Source organism: Schistocerca americana, chromosome X, assembly GCF_021461395.2.
Source record: "Schistocerca americana isolate TAMUIC-IGC-003095 chromosome X, iqSchAmer2.1, whole genome shotgun sequence".
Classification (NCBI taxonomy): domain Eukaryota; kingdom Metazoa; phylum Arthropoda; class Insecta; order Orthoptera; family Acrididae; genus Schistocerca; species Schistocerca americana.
Genome location: NC_060130.1, coordinates 847,582,918 through 847,599,664, shown reverse-complemented (window position 1 = coordinate 847,599,664; position 16,747 = coordinate 847,582,918). Strand labels below are relative to the sequence as shown.

The 16,747-nt window shown below is 40.8% G+C and overlaps 1 protein-coding gene across 1 annotated transcript in view; it reads right to left on the bottom strand.

The window, feature by feature from the left end:
• Positions 1–16,747, bottom strand: part of LOC124556600 (E3 ubiquitin-protein ligase HERC2) — an 832,907-nt gene that overhangs the window by 47,664 nt on the left and 768,496 nt on the right. The window contains exons 78-79 of the mRNA XM_047130567.1: positions 14,526–14,720; positions 14,142–14,276 (exon numbers count right to left, since the gene is read on the bottom strand). Of these exons, the coding sequence (XP_046986523.1) occupies positions 14,142–14,276; positions 14,526–14,720 (330 nt within the window). The remainder of the gene's footprint in view (positions 1–14,141; positions 14,277–14,525; positions 14,721–16,747) is intronic.

The window sequence follows — 16,747 nt, the reverse complement described above, 5'->3', positions numbered from 1 at the left end:
AATGTCGATTTGTATGTAATTCCTTGACAGGAGGAATTGTTGGCTAAATTGGCTAGCAGGGCAAATATTTTTCAAGATAGATCTCACTGGCACCCGGCTTTCAGTCACCTGTAGATGATCAGGCGAAACAATTTTTAGTGTTTAACATGCCATTCAGCATGTATTGCTATAACAAGGCGTCATTCGTGGTTGCGAGTACTCCTTCGATATATCAGAAATGTCTTTAGCAACTCATTTAACATATTCTCAACTGTGTTAATTATTTATATGATTTGTTAGTTACTGGGGCAATGTGGCAGTAGCATCTGTCCACTTTATAGATGATGTTTGAGCAGATCCAAGCCAATGTTCTGCGCTGTCAGTTCAATAAATGTAGTTTCTTTGCAACAAATGTCAAGTACTTGGGTCACATATTAAGTCAAGATGGGCTCACTCTGATGCAGGACCACGTGGCCACAATCGCTGACTTAGCACCTCCTAAGAACCTCAAAGAACTACAACTGTTCCTCAGCAAAGCAAATCATTATGCCAAGTTTATTCCACATGTGGCCCACATTTCCCATCCACGCAATCAACTGTGTAAAAAAGTGCTAAATTTGTGTGGTCAGAGGTGTGCCAAAAAGCTTTCATGCAACTTAAACAGTGCCTAATGTCAGCTCCTTGTTTAGTTGCATGCCATCTCAGCATGCACTTGATGATTGCCATTGATGCATTGGATTGTGGCAGGAGTGCTGTGTTGTCCCACAAATACACCAACTGCACAGAACAGCCCACTGCATTTGCATCTAAATTATTAAATGCTGTGCAGAGGAATTATTCACAAATTGAGAAGAAGGCATTAGCTATCATATACTGGCATCCAGAAGTTTCATGTGTTCCTGTATGGTGCAAAGTTTTACTAGATCACCAATCACAAATCTTGTATTTCATTGCTCGGCCCCCATTCAAAACTTCCCAATAAAACAGTGCAGCAGTTGCAGTGGTGGGCACTGTTTCCTCGGTAACTGTATCTGTGAGATCCATTATCAGCCCAGCCATACAGCACTCCAATGCAAATATGCTTTCCCAGTTGATGTGTGGCACAGATGCCAAATTTGACAGGCACAAGGTGCTGTGTTTTGCCTTAGACAGAAACCAGTGACACAACCTTGATGACCAGGTCACCAGCATTGTGAAGCCTAATGCAGGGTTGGCTCAGGTGACAGTTAACATAGGGGGGTTATATAGGGATTTTACTAAAGAGCATCAGGTAGGGATTGTGGGTGGGGCTGGTAATAGTATGGGTAGGGATGGGGAGTATAACATAGATGGTGACCTGGAAAAGATAGCCACTCAGACTGACAACACGAATGTGCATTTCGTGGAACTGTTTCAGCGTCACGATCTGCCTCATCTTAATACAGCCGTCAGGCGTAATGACATGAGACTTGGGGGTGCGCTGATGACAGAAAACATGGGTCACATTTCAGTGGTGTCGGTGGAGTCTATCAGCAGGACAGGTTTCACTAGACATGGCCTGCACCTCAACAGGTATGGGAAGGGGAGGTTGGCAAAACTTATAGGTGGCAGCATAGGTGGGGTTGGTGGGATCACTCATGGGAAAATTCCTGCAGTAGTGGGTGTTAGAGCTGCACCTTTTTTAGATTGAAGTCAGCTGATAGGTATTCCTGCTTAAGGGAAGTCTCTCTAACAAGGGAATCACTTTTGACAAAGCTTAGGTATCTGAGTAATGAGGGAATTAGTATATTTCATCAAAATATACAAGGTATTAGAGATAAAGTTAGTGAACTGCTTATAGATGTTGACTCTGAAATTATTGGTATATCTGAACACTTCTTAACTAAGGAGATAATTCAGAGGTTTCCTTTACCAGGATACAGGTTGGCTGGCAGCTTTTCGAGGAGCTCTTTGCGGTGTGGGGGAGTAGCCATGTATGTGAAAAACGGCATCCCATTTGAGTCAATTGGTGTTTCAAAGTACTGCACTGAAAAGGTGTTTGAATGTTGTGCAGGTGTGGTTAAATTTAACGGAGCTAAACTTCTAACTGTTGTTATTTATAGATCCCCAGACTCCGATTTCACAACATTTTTGTTAAAGCTACAGGAGGTTCTTGGTTCACTTTATAGGAAATACAAAAAGTTAGTTATATGTGGTGACTTCAATATTAATTGTATAAGTGATTGTGCAAGGAAGAAGATGCTGGTAGACCTCTTTAATTCATATAATCTTATGCAAACCGTATTCTTTCCAACGAGAGTGCAAGGGAACAGTAGAACAACCATAGACAACATTTTTGTTCATTCCTCATTACTAGAAGGGCATTCTGTTAGCAAAAAGGTGAATGGCCTTTCAGATCATGATGCACAAATTTTAACTTTAAAAGATTTTTGTGCTGCAACACGTGTTAAATATAGTCATCAGCTGTTCAGGAAAGCTGATCCAGTTGCTGTAGAGACCTTTGTAAACCTCATAAAGGAACAAGAGTGGCAAGATGTTTATAGCGCTGATACAGTAGACGATAAATATAATGCTTTTCTCAAGACTTTTCTCATGCTCTTTGAAAGTTGCTTTCCGTTAGAACATTTAAAACAGGGTACTAGCACAAACAGGCAGCCTGGGTGGCTGACTAGAGGGATAAGAATATCTTGTAGAACAAAGTGGCAATTATATCAAAACGTTAGAAACAGTCAAAATCTAAATTCAGCAGCCCATTACAAACAGTATTGTAAGGTGCTTAAAAATGTTATTAGGAAGGCAAAAAGTATGTGGTATGCAGATAGAATAGCTAAGTCTCAGGATAAAATTAAAACCATATGGTCAGTCGTAAAGGAAGTTGCTGGTCTGCAGAGACAGGTCGAGGATATGGAATCAGTGCGTAGTGGGAATGTCCGTGTTACTGATAAGTCGCATATATGTACAGTATTTAATAATCACTTTCTGAATATAGCAGGTGAACTAAATAGAAACCTAGTCCCAACAGGGAATCATATAGCGCTCTTAGAAAAAAGTGTTCCGAGACTGTTACCTGAAATGCTCCTCCATGATACTGACAAGAGGGAGATTGAGTTAATAATTAAATCACTAAAGACCAAGAACTCTCATGGATATGACGGGGTATCTAGCAGAATACTGAAGTATTGTTCTATGTACGTTAGCCCAGTTCTCAGCCATATCTGTAACTTTTCCTTTAGTAGTGGTCGGTTTCCTGACTGATTAAAGTACTCGGTAGTGAAGCCACTTTATAAAAAGGGAGACATTGATAATGTTGACAATTTTAGACCTATTTCTATGCCATCGGTGTCTGCTAAAGTTATCGAGAAGGTTGTATATACAAGGTTACTGGAGCATTTAAATTCACATAATTTGCTGTCAAATGTTCAGTTTGGTTTTAGAAATGGCTTAACAACTGAAAATGCTATATTCTCTTTTCTCTGTGAGGGTTTGGACGGATTAAATAAAAGGTTGCGAACGCTAGGTGCTTTCTTTGATTTTACGAAGGCTTTTGACTGTGTTGACCACAAAATATTACGGCAGAAGTTGGACCATTATGGAGTACGAGGAGTAGCTTACAATTGGTTCGCCTCTTACTTTAAGAACAGAAAGCAGAGGGTAATTCTCCGCAATATTGAGAGTGGTAGTGATGTTCAGTCCCAATGGGGCACTGTTAAGTGGGGCGTTCCCCAAGGGTCGGTGCTGGGGCCACTGCTGTTTCTTATTTATATAAATGATATGCCTTCTAGTATTACAGGTGATTCAAAAATATTTCTGTTTGCTGATGACACCAGCTTGATAGTGAAGGATCTTGTGCGTAATATTGAAACAGTAACAAATGATGTAGTTCATGAAATAAGTTCGTGACTTGTGGAAAATAATTTGATGCTAAATCACAATAAGACTCAGTTTTTACAGTTTCTAACTCATAATTCAACAAGAACCGATATTTTGATCAGACAGAATAGGCATATTATAAGCGAGATGGAACAGTTCAAGTTCCTAGGCGTTCGGATAGATAGTAAGCTGTTGTGGAAAGCCCATGTCCAGGATCTTGTTCAGAAGCTAAATGCTGCTTTATTTACCATTAGAACAGTATCTGAAATAAGTGACACTTCAACACGAAAAGTAGTCTACTTCGGATATTTTCATACGCTTATGTTGTATGGTATTATTTTTTGGGGTAATTCTTCTGATTCAAAAAGGGTATTTTTGGCTCAAAAACGAGCTGTTCGAGCTATATGTGGTGTAAGTTCGAGAACGTCTTGTCGACCCCTATTCAAAAATCTGGGAAATCTGACATTGCCCTCACAGTATATATTTTCTTTAATGTCGTTTGTTGTTAGCAATATTAGCCTATTCCCAAGAGTTAGCAGCTTTCACTCAGTTAATACTAGGCAAAAATCAAATCTGCATGTAGAATGCACTTCCTTGACTCTTGTGCAGAAAGGAGTGCAGTATTCTGCTGCATCCATTCTCAATAAGCTACCACAAGAACTCAAAAATCTTAGCAGTAGCCCAAACTCTTTTAAGTCTAAACTGAAGAGTTTCCTCATGGCTCACTCCTTCTATTCTGTCGAGGAGCTCCTGGAAGAGCTAAAAAATTAAGCAAATTCCAGTGTTACATTGTTGATTTTCTTCATTTAAACTTACGACTTGTCACCTGAATATGTTTTTTTATATTTCATTTTATCTGTTTCTAATATCGTGTTATAATTTCATGTATTGACTTGTTCCATGGCCATGGAGACTTCTCCTTAATTTGGTCCCATGGAACAATAAATAAATAAATAAATAAATAAATAAATAAATTTCCAATTACAGTGTATGAGGTAGTGGCAGAAATGGCCCACAATCTGCTCCTCCACAGGATGTTGTCTGCTGTAGGCGAAGGTAGCAGGAGTATTTGCCTAAGAAAGCCAACCCAGAATGGCACACTTATTTTTCCTTACGGCACAGGCTTAATGTCAATGAGGGGGTGAGTTTTGCTGGCTACAGGTGACAATGAACGCTCAGTGCTAGTTCCTCCAACACTGCACCCCCACGTACTGCAGTTCCTCCACACTGCACACAGGGAATGTGGAGAACGAATGCAATAGTGCGACATTATGTGTACTGGTGTGGTGTTGATGCTATCCTTGAATGCACTGTCTGGAACTGCCATGTCTCCACCCACAACCAATTTGCACCAGCACAGCTGTTCAATCTTCAGCCTTGGCAAAGGGTACATTTTGATTTCACTGGTCATTCTGGGGAGCAATGTGGTCACTTGTCAATGCCCCTCTAATTTTCAGTATGATGCATTTATGGCTACAAGTGCCCTGCCCACCATATTAGTGACAGATGGGGCTCTTCCATCCTGGTTTATGACAATGGCCCTCAGTTCACAGCATTCACATTTCACGATTTTTATCAGTAACATGGCAATGAGTACCTGACCACTGCTCTTTCCATTCCACATCCAAATTGGAAGCTGGGCAGATGGACAGGACATTCAAAGACACATATGCGACAACTACTGATGACAGCTTACTCCAGGGAAGCTCTCACTAGCTTCCTTGCCTCCTACCGATCCACCCCCGCAAATGGATGTAGCCCAGCCAAAAGTTTACATGGGCACAGACCCCCACACCCCATTTTACTTGCTGCACCCGATTCCACGGGTCCACTGCCCTGCACACAGTCATATCAATGCATTGAAGCTCTCATCTGGGTTCATACTCTCAGCCAGAACCTCAGGCGAACCCAAGGCACTGTCATCAGCAGCAGGAGGTGGCAGGTGTTTGAGACTGAGGTCAACTAGGAGCAGCTGGTCAGCAATAGAATCAGCTCCGACCACACCATGACATATACCCCCCCCCCCCTCCCCCCCCCATTTCCCACAACCACGACCAGCACCACCACTACCACCAGGATGGAGTGCTACCTGCGACCACACCAGGGACTGGCCTGCCACTTACTACTACAACCTCTGCCTTTGTGTCAGGCATCAGCAAGAAATCAAAATTGACCAGCATTGGAAGCTCCTCCTATGCCACTGCCGCCTCTCACTCCTGCTATTGGTGGACCCCTTCTCTCCCTATCAGTGGACATTGAACATTATTGGCCTGTGGTGCCCATGGAGGCTGACCCATTAGTATCATTTCCACCAGTTCCGGTGCCCACTCCCCTGCAGGCCGGTCCAAGCTGTGCCTCAGATTCCATCAATCACCCAGGACTCTCACATATGGCATTGCCTCCCTCCATCAATCACCCAGGACTCTCACATATGGCACTGCCTCCCTCCCAAGTCGATCACGATAGGGACCCTCCATGGGCACTTTTGGTGAGCATTCCTACTTTCCTCTCTCCCCTTCCTTCTTGAAGCAGGCAACAGCCATGTCACTTCCAGCTCTATGTACCAATTAAATGGGGGAGAGAGGGGAGGGATTTAGTATTAGAGGGTGATTCGAATTCTGAGCCTAGCTTGGGTGTTGGCTGAGAGCCTAGCTCAAGTATTGGTTGAGATAACATGTCAGAGATACTGGGGCTCCACGTGACAGCAACGGCTCATGCCTGAGCGATGCAAAGCTGCCGTGGCAACCACATGAGGTAGTGCCACCCTCTGACAAGTGTTTACTGATATTCTCACATAGAAGAGGTTGTTATTCGATGAATGTCGAACACTAACTTCACTTAACGAAGGTTTATTCAGTACTTGCATGTACAAGAGTGCAGGGCAAACTGCCTCTAGTCAGATCACATACAGTATATATACAGCTACAGAATATTCCCGTACAATGATTCATGACATTTGAGGATACTTCTAGAATGTACTCAAATTGAATATAGAAATTCAAATTGTACAGTCAAGGTGAGTTTTGAACTCACAACCCTCCATGCAACAGTTTAGTGTCATAGTCACTACACCACGGTGCTACTCAGCTTCTTCTGTGACATTGCTCCCTCCTTAAGAGAACAGCATCTTGGTGTTACGTCCTCCTAGTCCGGGAACGAGTTATCGGTCCTGCATACTCCGACTCCTGATGACTGATTCTCACCCTGGCGGTGACTTCTTAGAACTTCTTTTACTGCTACACTCTTCGTCACCTTTCCGCTTGTTGCCTGTTGCTGGAGCTTCAGATTTACCGTGGGTTGCAGGATTCTTATAGGGCTTCATTCGAAGGATATGGACCATATCTCTGATCTTTCATCGTCTTGTGTCAGGGCCGAAATCTTCAACTTCATAAGTAACAACAGACAACTGTCTTACAACCTTATAAGGTCCAAAGTAGTGCCTGAGGAACTTCTCAGAGAGACCAACCTTACGAACAGGAGTGAAGATCCAGACGAGGTCACCAGGCTGGTAGACAACAGGGCGAAGGCTCACGTCATTCCTTCGGCGATCATTTTCTTGAGCCTGCAGCATGCAGAGTTGAGCTAACTGCCAAGCTTCCTCCACTCTGGTTAACACCTGGCTGATGTAGTAATTGTCCATGTCATCAGGATGTAACAGAAATACAGTAGCCATCATCGTAGTCACCTCATGCCCACGCACCAGGAAATATGCCATAAATCCTTTGGCGTCTTGTTTGGCGGTGTTGTAGGCAATCGTCACGAAAGGTAGCACCTCATCCCATTTGCTCTGCACAACAGTGACAAACATTGATACCATGTCGGCCAAGGTCTTATTAAGGCATTCAGTAAGCCCGTTAGTTTGTGGATGGTAGGCAGTCGTCATTTAATGAGTAATGTTGCACTGATGGTTTATCTCTGTCACAAGATTTGATTGAAAAACTTTCCCTCAATCCGTAATTAATGATCTTGGGGCACCGTGTTTTAATACAATATCTTCCACGATGAATTTGGCTACCTCGGATGCTTTGGCTGTTTTCACAGCTTTTGTAGTGGTATAGCGCTTCAGATAATCAGTGCAAACAATAATCCATCTATTGTCACTAGCAGACATTGGGAAAGGTCTGAGGAGGTCAATCCCAACACACCAGAAAGGCGTTTCGGCTGGTGGAATTGGTATGAGTAGGCAAGGTGGTTTCTGAGGAACTGCCTCTCTCCTCTGGCACTCTCGACAGTGCGACACACAGTGACAGACACTCCTAAATAAACCTGGCCAGAAAAATCTCTTGTGGATTCTATCATATGTCTTAATAAATCCTAAATGTCCGGCCTCAGGTGTGTCATGGAACATCTAAGCGCATGTGTTTAGGAATCATTGGTAGCCACCTCTTTCCAAACGGATCAAAGTTTTTCTTGATAAGTAATCCATTAACTACCTTAAATTGTCCTTTCACATCCTCTGACCGATTTAAGGCAAGTATAATTTGAGATATCTTGGCATCCTTCTTCTGCTCAGCAGAGATATCCTGGAGTGCAGCGAGACAGGCACTATCTTCATCAAAGTCTTGATGGTCTTGCACAGGGTTTCTTGAGAGACAGTTGGCATCTTGGTGTTTTCTTCCACTTTAGTACACTATGGTAATGTCATACTCTTGAAGACATTGTGCCCGTGTGACGAGTTGTCCTGTTGGATCCTTAAGACATGTCAACCAACAAAGGGAATGATGGTCTGTAACAACTGTGAATGGCCTTGCATAGAGATACTGTCGAAATCTGCACATGGCCCAGATCACAACAAGACATTCTCTTTCTGTAGTTAAGTAGTTTCTCTCGGCTTTTGTAAGTGTCCTACAAGCATAGGCTATAACCTTCTCTTTTCCATCCAAAATTTGCACCAGAACAGCACTGATCCCACACCCGCTGGCATCTGTGTGTAGTTCTTTAGGTGCTTCCTCATCATACAGACCAAGTACAGAGTCAGTCGTCAGAGCTTTTCACAGCACATCGAAAGAATCTTGTTGCGCACCACCCCACATGAATTCAGCATCGGTTTTTAACAACTCTTGGAGTGGCCTGGCTTTGATACAAAAGTCTTTGATAAAATGACGGTAATAAGAACATAATCTGAGGAAGCTTCTCACATCCCTAATACTTCTAGGAATTAGTAAATTTCGTTATAGATCTCACCATTTCTGGGTGTGGCCACACACCTTCATTTGACAAAAGGTTTCCAAGTATTTTGATTTCTTTTGCTCCAAAGAGACACTTTCTTGGATTAAGTTTCAGTTTGCCTTATTGGAGACACTTAAGAACGGCCCTCAGTCTTTCTATATGTTCATCAAATGTCTCTGAGAACACCATAATGTCATCTAAATAACAAAGACACATCGTCCTCTTCAGGTGCCTTAGAAGATTATCCATCATCCGTTCAAAAGTTGCTAGTGCATTACACAAACCAAACGGAATTATCTTAAACTAATGCAAGCCCTCAGGGGTGATTAATGCAGTTTTCTCACGATCAGCATCATCTACTTCGATTTGCCAGTATCCCAAGTGACATGTCCATGGTTGAGAAAAACTTAGCCCCCTTCAGACAATCTAGTGTATCATCAGTTCATGGAAGAGGGTAAACGTCCTTTTTAGTTATCTTATTAAGCTTCCTGTAATCAACACAAAAGAGCCAACTGCCATCCTTCTTCCTGACGAGGACCACTGGTGATGACCGTGGGCTCTGCGAAGGCTGAATGATGTAATTCTTCATTATTTTCTCTACCTCCCCACGAATTATTTGACATTCTGTTGCTGACACACAGTATGCTCTCTGGCTTATTGGTTGAGGGTCTCCAGAGCTAATCCGGTGCTTCACCATCGATTTGTCAAATTTGCTCTTCACCTGGGGATTGAAGCATTCAGAGAACTATTAAAGAATGGCAAGTAGCTTCTTCTGTTGTTCCGTAGTGAGATCTGGTGATAGTCAAGCTAGAAGATCTTTTCTCGTAACGGTAGCACTAATTTCGTACACAGACTCAGCATGGGAGGTTTCTATGATGCTCAGCTGTTCTTCAATTAACGGTTCAGCATTTGCTACGCACAAGCGTCTTGGAAAGATCTGATCTTCGAGTGACCACAATCTATAATTGCCTGAGAAGCTTTCAAAAAGTCCCATCCGAGAATGACATCATGACTACACTCTTGTAAGATGATGAATTGTAAGGGCTGTGTATGGCCACTTATAACCACATGAATGGTACATGTTCCTGTAGGTTTTACATATTTACCATTAGCTACCTTCAGCAGAGATGTTTTGTTTTCGACGAATACGATTTTCTGTAACTGGCGATGGTGCTTCTCCGAAATGACTGAATAGGATGCTCCAGAGCCCACAAGAGCTTGGGCTGGTTGGCCATCCATGAGGATATCGATGTAGTTTTCTATCATTTTTGTAGTGATCGACGGCAGAGGATTTTTCTCTTCGGCGGCCTCACCTCCAAGGAAGGTTGCACCCTTTAGTTTTCCAGGTTGCAGCAGCTAGGTGATTGGCTGGATCTTCTATATAGCGATGAGGATCTTGATCGGCGTGTTGGGGAGCGTCCTCTCCAGTGGTTAGCTTGTGGTGATGGTGACTTACGTCATCTTGCATTCACATCATCTTGTTCATCTTCGTTGTCCTGGACTTGGCGTCGGCTAAGATTGGTCTGCTGTCTTCTGGTGCGGGTGTCATCAAATATCTGCCACCTTTGTTGACAATAGTGCACCACATGTCCCGGTCATCCACAGTGGAAACATACTGGTTGGTTATCCTGGGTCCTCCAGACGTCAGTCTTCCTTGGTGCCCAAACAGGTTCCTCATATGGCACTGTAGGAACATAACTCCACCTTGTCTTGACTTTTTCACCATTTTAAAGGGAAATGAAGGGCGAGAGATTGGGTTCAATGTCTGTTCTACTTCCTCCCTTGTGACCTCTTGAAGCATCTCAGTTTTTTGCTTGCTGTGGAATCCAAGTGCCTTCTAAACTTCCTCTCTCACTATCTGATGAAGAACATGGTGAAATCAGTTGCTTCCTTCATCACAGACATCAATACAACATTTGGAAGCCATTCAAACTTCTTGTGTGTAATTCTTTTTTGACGCATTGTCCCAATAGACTGGCACCATTTTATGAAGTCGTCTGCTGTCGAAACCTCCTTCAGGAGTAGGGCTTGATACATGTCCTCAGCAACATCGTCACCAGAGAACCCAGAAGGATGTCTCATGTGGTAGCACACAGTTTCTGTCATTGTAACGTCCTCTTCTTCTGGATCCGATAGATTGTGATCTGTTGAATATGGCTCTAGCTCAGGTTTCTCGCCACATAAACGGTGGCTCTTTCATGGCCTGATGTGAGCCACTGTGTCGTTGATAGTGTGCACTATCACAAGCTCCAATATCCAGCGTCTCTACCAAAATGATGTCACGTAGAAGAAGGTGTTGTTATATGAATGACGAACACTAACTTCACTTAACAAAGGTTTATTCAGAATTTGCACATACAAGAGTGGGGAGTGAACTGCTTCCGGCCAGAACACATACAGTATTTATACAGCTACAGAACATTCCAGTACGATGATTCATGATATTTGAGGATACATCTAGAATGTACTCAAATCAAATATAGAAATTCAAATTGCACTGTCCAGGTGAGTTTTGAACTCACGACCCTCCATGCAACAGTTCAGTGTCATAACCACTACACCACGGTGCTATTCAGCTTCTTCTGCGACAATATATTGCAGCCCAGCCAATGCGGCAAATCTCTCAATAGTCACTGAAGTCTTACATATGTACCTCTGGATAGTGACCCAATATTAGTAAAAGACTAAAGAAGAATTGTGCAAAAACATAAAGGAAGATTTTCAAAATGTAATGCCTGACATTCTCCAAAGACATAAAGGATGGCATGGAGATGCAGAGACCTCTCCGTAAGGCATGATAGTGCACATATCTGCTAGATACATAGTTTTTATATGTTTACTACAATATACTGTTTTCATCTAGAAAAGGGTGTTCTCATACACACTGCATTTGTTGAACTAATTCTTTAACACTGAATGATTATAGCTAGTAAAAAACTTTTGTCATATCTGTGGTTATTTTACCATACACTGGCTGTAAATTAATTACAGTAGCACATATCCTTCCATATCCTTCTACCCACCAGGTATTCACCAACTTACAGTTGACTATCTCCAGTAGGTCACTCAAGTACATTGTAACACTATACAACAATGACAGCGTTTTTGTCATCAGGACACACAAATGCTAAGATATTATATGAGAGTAATACAGAAAGTAACATCATTTGGCTTTAATAAACTCAAGAAACACACTTTATTAAACAAATCATGTCACTTCCAGAAACTGAATGTAACTTTAAATCTCTACACAATCATTTACTCAAGCATTTGTCATATCTGTCAACACATGCTCTGTAGTTGGTTGTCTACAAACCATCAAGCCAGTTTTAGTCTTAATTTCAGCATAAATTACAAAATGTTTCCTACTCAGAAACTATTTGAGTTCAATGAAAAGGTGAAAATCACTAAGAACAAGGTGAGAACTGTAGGGTGTTTGATCAAACATTTATCATCAAAATTCATCTGACAAGTCTCTGGTTGCAGCAGCATACCTGTCCTCATGACAGTTTTTGTGAAGAAGTACAACTGTAAGGAAGCACACCATTCCTATGAGTTTGGATTTCTTGGTATAGCTTTATTCGGCTGTCATAATATCGATCTGAATTGATCGTAGTGTCTTTTAGCATGAAACTGACCATGAGAAGACCCTTAAGATACCAGAACACCAACGTCATGAGTTTTCAGTAGTTAGAATTTGTTGGAATTCCATAGTTTCTTTAGTGAAGAATGGTGCCATGGTCTATGGGGCTGCACACCCCTCCCCCAGAACTACATCTGTTTATTCTTAAAAGAGAGAGAGAGAGAGAGAGAGAGAGAGAGAGAGAGAGAGAGAGATTCTTGCCTCATAGCTTTCAGGCTTAGCAGTTTCGATAATTTTCCTGTGATTGTAATTGATGTTATAATAGATTCAGAAAACAACTTTGTTTACTCTAGAGAATCTGGAGATGGAATGATGATACAAAACTTATGTGAGGTCACTCCCACTGCCCCAGACCAAAATCATGGATTCAACTCTCACCATGAGTAATTGGCACTTGGTCTCTGGAGTGAAATGAAACCCACATATTAGAAAACCAGTAATAATCTGGTAGAGAAAGGCATTTTCATTTGGGCAACATCACATCAAAAAATTTCAATGCTCTAACCATTCACTGTGTTTTGTCTTGATCGCTTAGTTGCCTGGGAAACCATCAAGCCCAAATTTTTCTATAGCCAAGAAGTTCAGACAGAATTTTGTCAAGCAAAGAAAGAGAAATATTTGGCAAAGAAATGTGTAACCTGCCTAGGGTTTCCTATCTGTCTTGCACAATTGTATTCTTCACATCATCTGTAATGAGTGGGAGGTGTCAATTTAAACTTGGATATAATCCTGATACCAATCTGCACATTAGGACTGCACAATCGGTAGTTACTTCCTACATTGCCCTCCGTATAATGCCAATCTCCAAAAGGTAGATATTATTTGAGCCAACCTTTTGTAAAGCCCAACTTACGATCCTCATTAAAAACCATGAATGCAGAGTATAATTTGCTATATGTAAATGACACTAATACTTGAATAATCAACTAAAAAATGAATTAAGTAAAGATGCTATATCTGTTCTTCCAGGAGTGCTAGTCCTGCAAGTTTCAAAGAACTTCTGTGAAGTTTGGTAAACAGGAAATGAGGAACTGGCAGAAGTAAAATTGTGAGGACAGGTTGAGAGTTGTGCTTGGGTAGCTCAGCCAATAGAGCACTTGCTCACGAAAGACAAAGGTCCTGACTTGGAGTCTCAGTCCTGCACAAAGTTTTAATATGCCACAAAGTTTCGTATCAGTCCACACACTGCTGCAGAGTGAAAATTTCATTCTGCACACCTAATGTTTCTTTCTACAATGGAATCTGATAGCTCATCTCTCTATTAGGTGAAGAACTGCAAGGTCTTGTATGTTGTATGGTGGTCATAAGTGCTCTTGGATCTTTAGACATATTTAAAAGCAAATGATCATTTCCAGCAATATAATTACTGAAGGTACTATTAATAAACATAGCAAGATTTTCATAAAATATAATTGAGTATTTCAAGGACTCTGGCATCTCAAAACTGAACATATAAACATGTAACAGTTTATGGAAATAACTTCATATACTCTTCATTTACCTGGGACATAATCTCTATCCACCTCTGTAAGATCAGCTGGTGTTAAAGTCATTCCAGCTAACTGCTTCCATACAGCTTCTGCAAGGTTCAGGCTTAAGGGGCTACCTGTCCTGATAGCAATTCCCATTAGAATACCTGTAAAAAGTTTGTGTATAATAATTAGCATCAATTTCTCATTGCTGCTTAAAACGATCTTCTATGTAGTTACAATTAACATTCCACAAACATTTTAACTTATAGTTAACTAGCATTATTTCTGAGTTTTTTGTTTGATTTAAATCACACCATGTGTGTAAAAATTGGTGAACCAAAAAATTAAAATATTTTTTTGTCACTCTTCGTTCAAATATCAGACATATTTACTTTATTTTGTTAGCAACATACCCAGGAATCTGAACATATTCATGTGCAGTGGTGATTTCAAGGTAGGGTTCAAGAGAAAACAGTCACGATTTGTTCCTGTATCATCTCGGCCATTGGGTGTAACAATCAATAATGGAAGACACCCATTTTGAAGTTCTTCACACATCTCAGTAATGCTTTCACTGTAGCCTCCTCCACAATCATCTACACTTTCCCCTGGAAAGCATTTAAGATACTTCAAAATTTTGGTATACTCAGAATGATCAAATGTTAGCAATTTCCTTAAATTATTTGGCCCATGATTACTATATGACACAAGTAAATATCAAAACTATAGAAGCATATAGCACTTACAAAGAAACACCAATTGAATGATGAGTTATTGCTCTGACCATATCAACAAGTGGCTAATCACTATCAGAATTAGTGTCCGTGTAGCATAGTTGTTCCTGAGGTACATAATGATGCACCACTGTACTAGTGGTTGGTGATGAATCTGCAGTACATTCAATATTATCTACTAGCACATCTGTACATCATTTTATACCTCAGAAACAACTACTCTACGGAAAACATTAATTCTGAAGACACTCTCAAACGTACAACTTTTCACGTAACCTGATGATGACTACGCACTAGTCAAAATTATGTCACAGCATTAACTGCCATGCAACAGGAGTAGTTGTTTAATCCTATGACTACTGTGGATGTGTTAACCCATCATGTGCAGCATTTCCTGGTACTGTGGATACCTTTGAGTGCACCACTGTCCATTTCCTCCAGTACTATGATGGTATTTACTCGTGCAGCCTTACTGATCCCTGATTGTTAATGAAACATGTAGAAATGCAGTCACTCAGGTATCTGCATGCATTTACACCACCAGCAGCCATCTGCAGTTTGAGCTACTTCACTGGAGGGTCCAGTCGTGTTTACTGTTGTGAACTATTGTCGCTGTTTTTACCTTTGCTGGGTGTCTAATTATTTATCAAGATTGCCAGCAGAGCATTATTCAAATTGCTTTTCTGATTTAAGCAGGTTGACTACATTTAATTTTTGCAGATAAAATGACACTATAACAAGGTTGCACGCAAGAAGAAATTTTGGAGATACTATTAGCAACATAGAAGAAGAATTCTTTGATACCAGTAACAGTTATTACTCATCTATAGGAGCGTACAGCAATAATTTTAGGCAAGCACATCATCATGTTTCACATACTCAGTTCATACTTCAGAATCATGGGAATTCTAGAAGCCGTGATGAAACACTTGCAAAAAGAGCACATCCTAATGACAAATTTTATAGCCAGAAGGTTATTTTCACCCATTTTCAAGTATGAAGTTAATGATTTAGACCTGACACAAGTGTCATTTATGGAATGATCCATGGATTTGGAAATATTTAATGACATTTCTCACAGAAGGCCTGATTAAAATTACTGTAAGTTAAAACAATATATTTTATCTATTCACCATGGCTAATATGCCAGAATAAGTGCCTTCACGGCTTTCAAAGTGAAAAGGTATATGATCTGAGGAACTTTACTGCTTTTATTGCTATTTGTCCTCACATGGGTCAGTTGGAAAATCTGAAAATCAGCAATTTTTAGTTCAGATATCTACTACCAAACAAATCAGTTTTCAACAACATTACACCTCAAAATTCTTTTGTGTCAATTCTGAGAATGTTTTACTTATATGATTACTGTGTGAGTACCAGTGGAAAAAATTTATTCAAAATTAGAAGCACTCTTGACAAAGTTAAAACACATTCTGCTATCTGTGTAACCAGTCATTTATCAGTGGTGCTGAAGTTAAGCCACTGTCTAAGAAGGGAGATAAAGAAATAGCATCAAATTTCCATCCAATTTCAATTTTGCCAGCATTTTCCAAAATTTTAGAAAAAGTAATGTACAATCGGCTTTATAACCACCTTATCTCAAATAACATACTGTCAAAGTCGCAGTTCGGATTTCTAAAGAGTTCTGATATTGAGAAGGCTAATTACACATACAGTGAAAATGTGCTTAATTCATTAGACAAAAAATTGCAAGCAACTGGCATATTTTGTAATCTGTCAAATGCATTTGACTGTGTAAGTCGCAATAGCCTTTTAAGTAAATTGGAATATTATGGTGTAACAGGAGATGCTGCAAAATGGTTCAAATCTTATATCTCTGGTAGGAAACAAAGGGTGTTATTAGGAAAGAGACATGTATCAAGCTATCAGGCATCATCCAA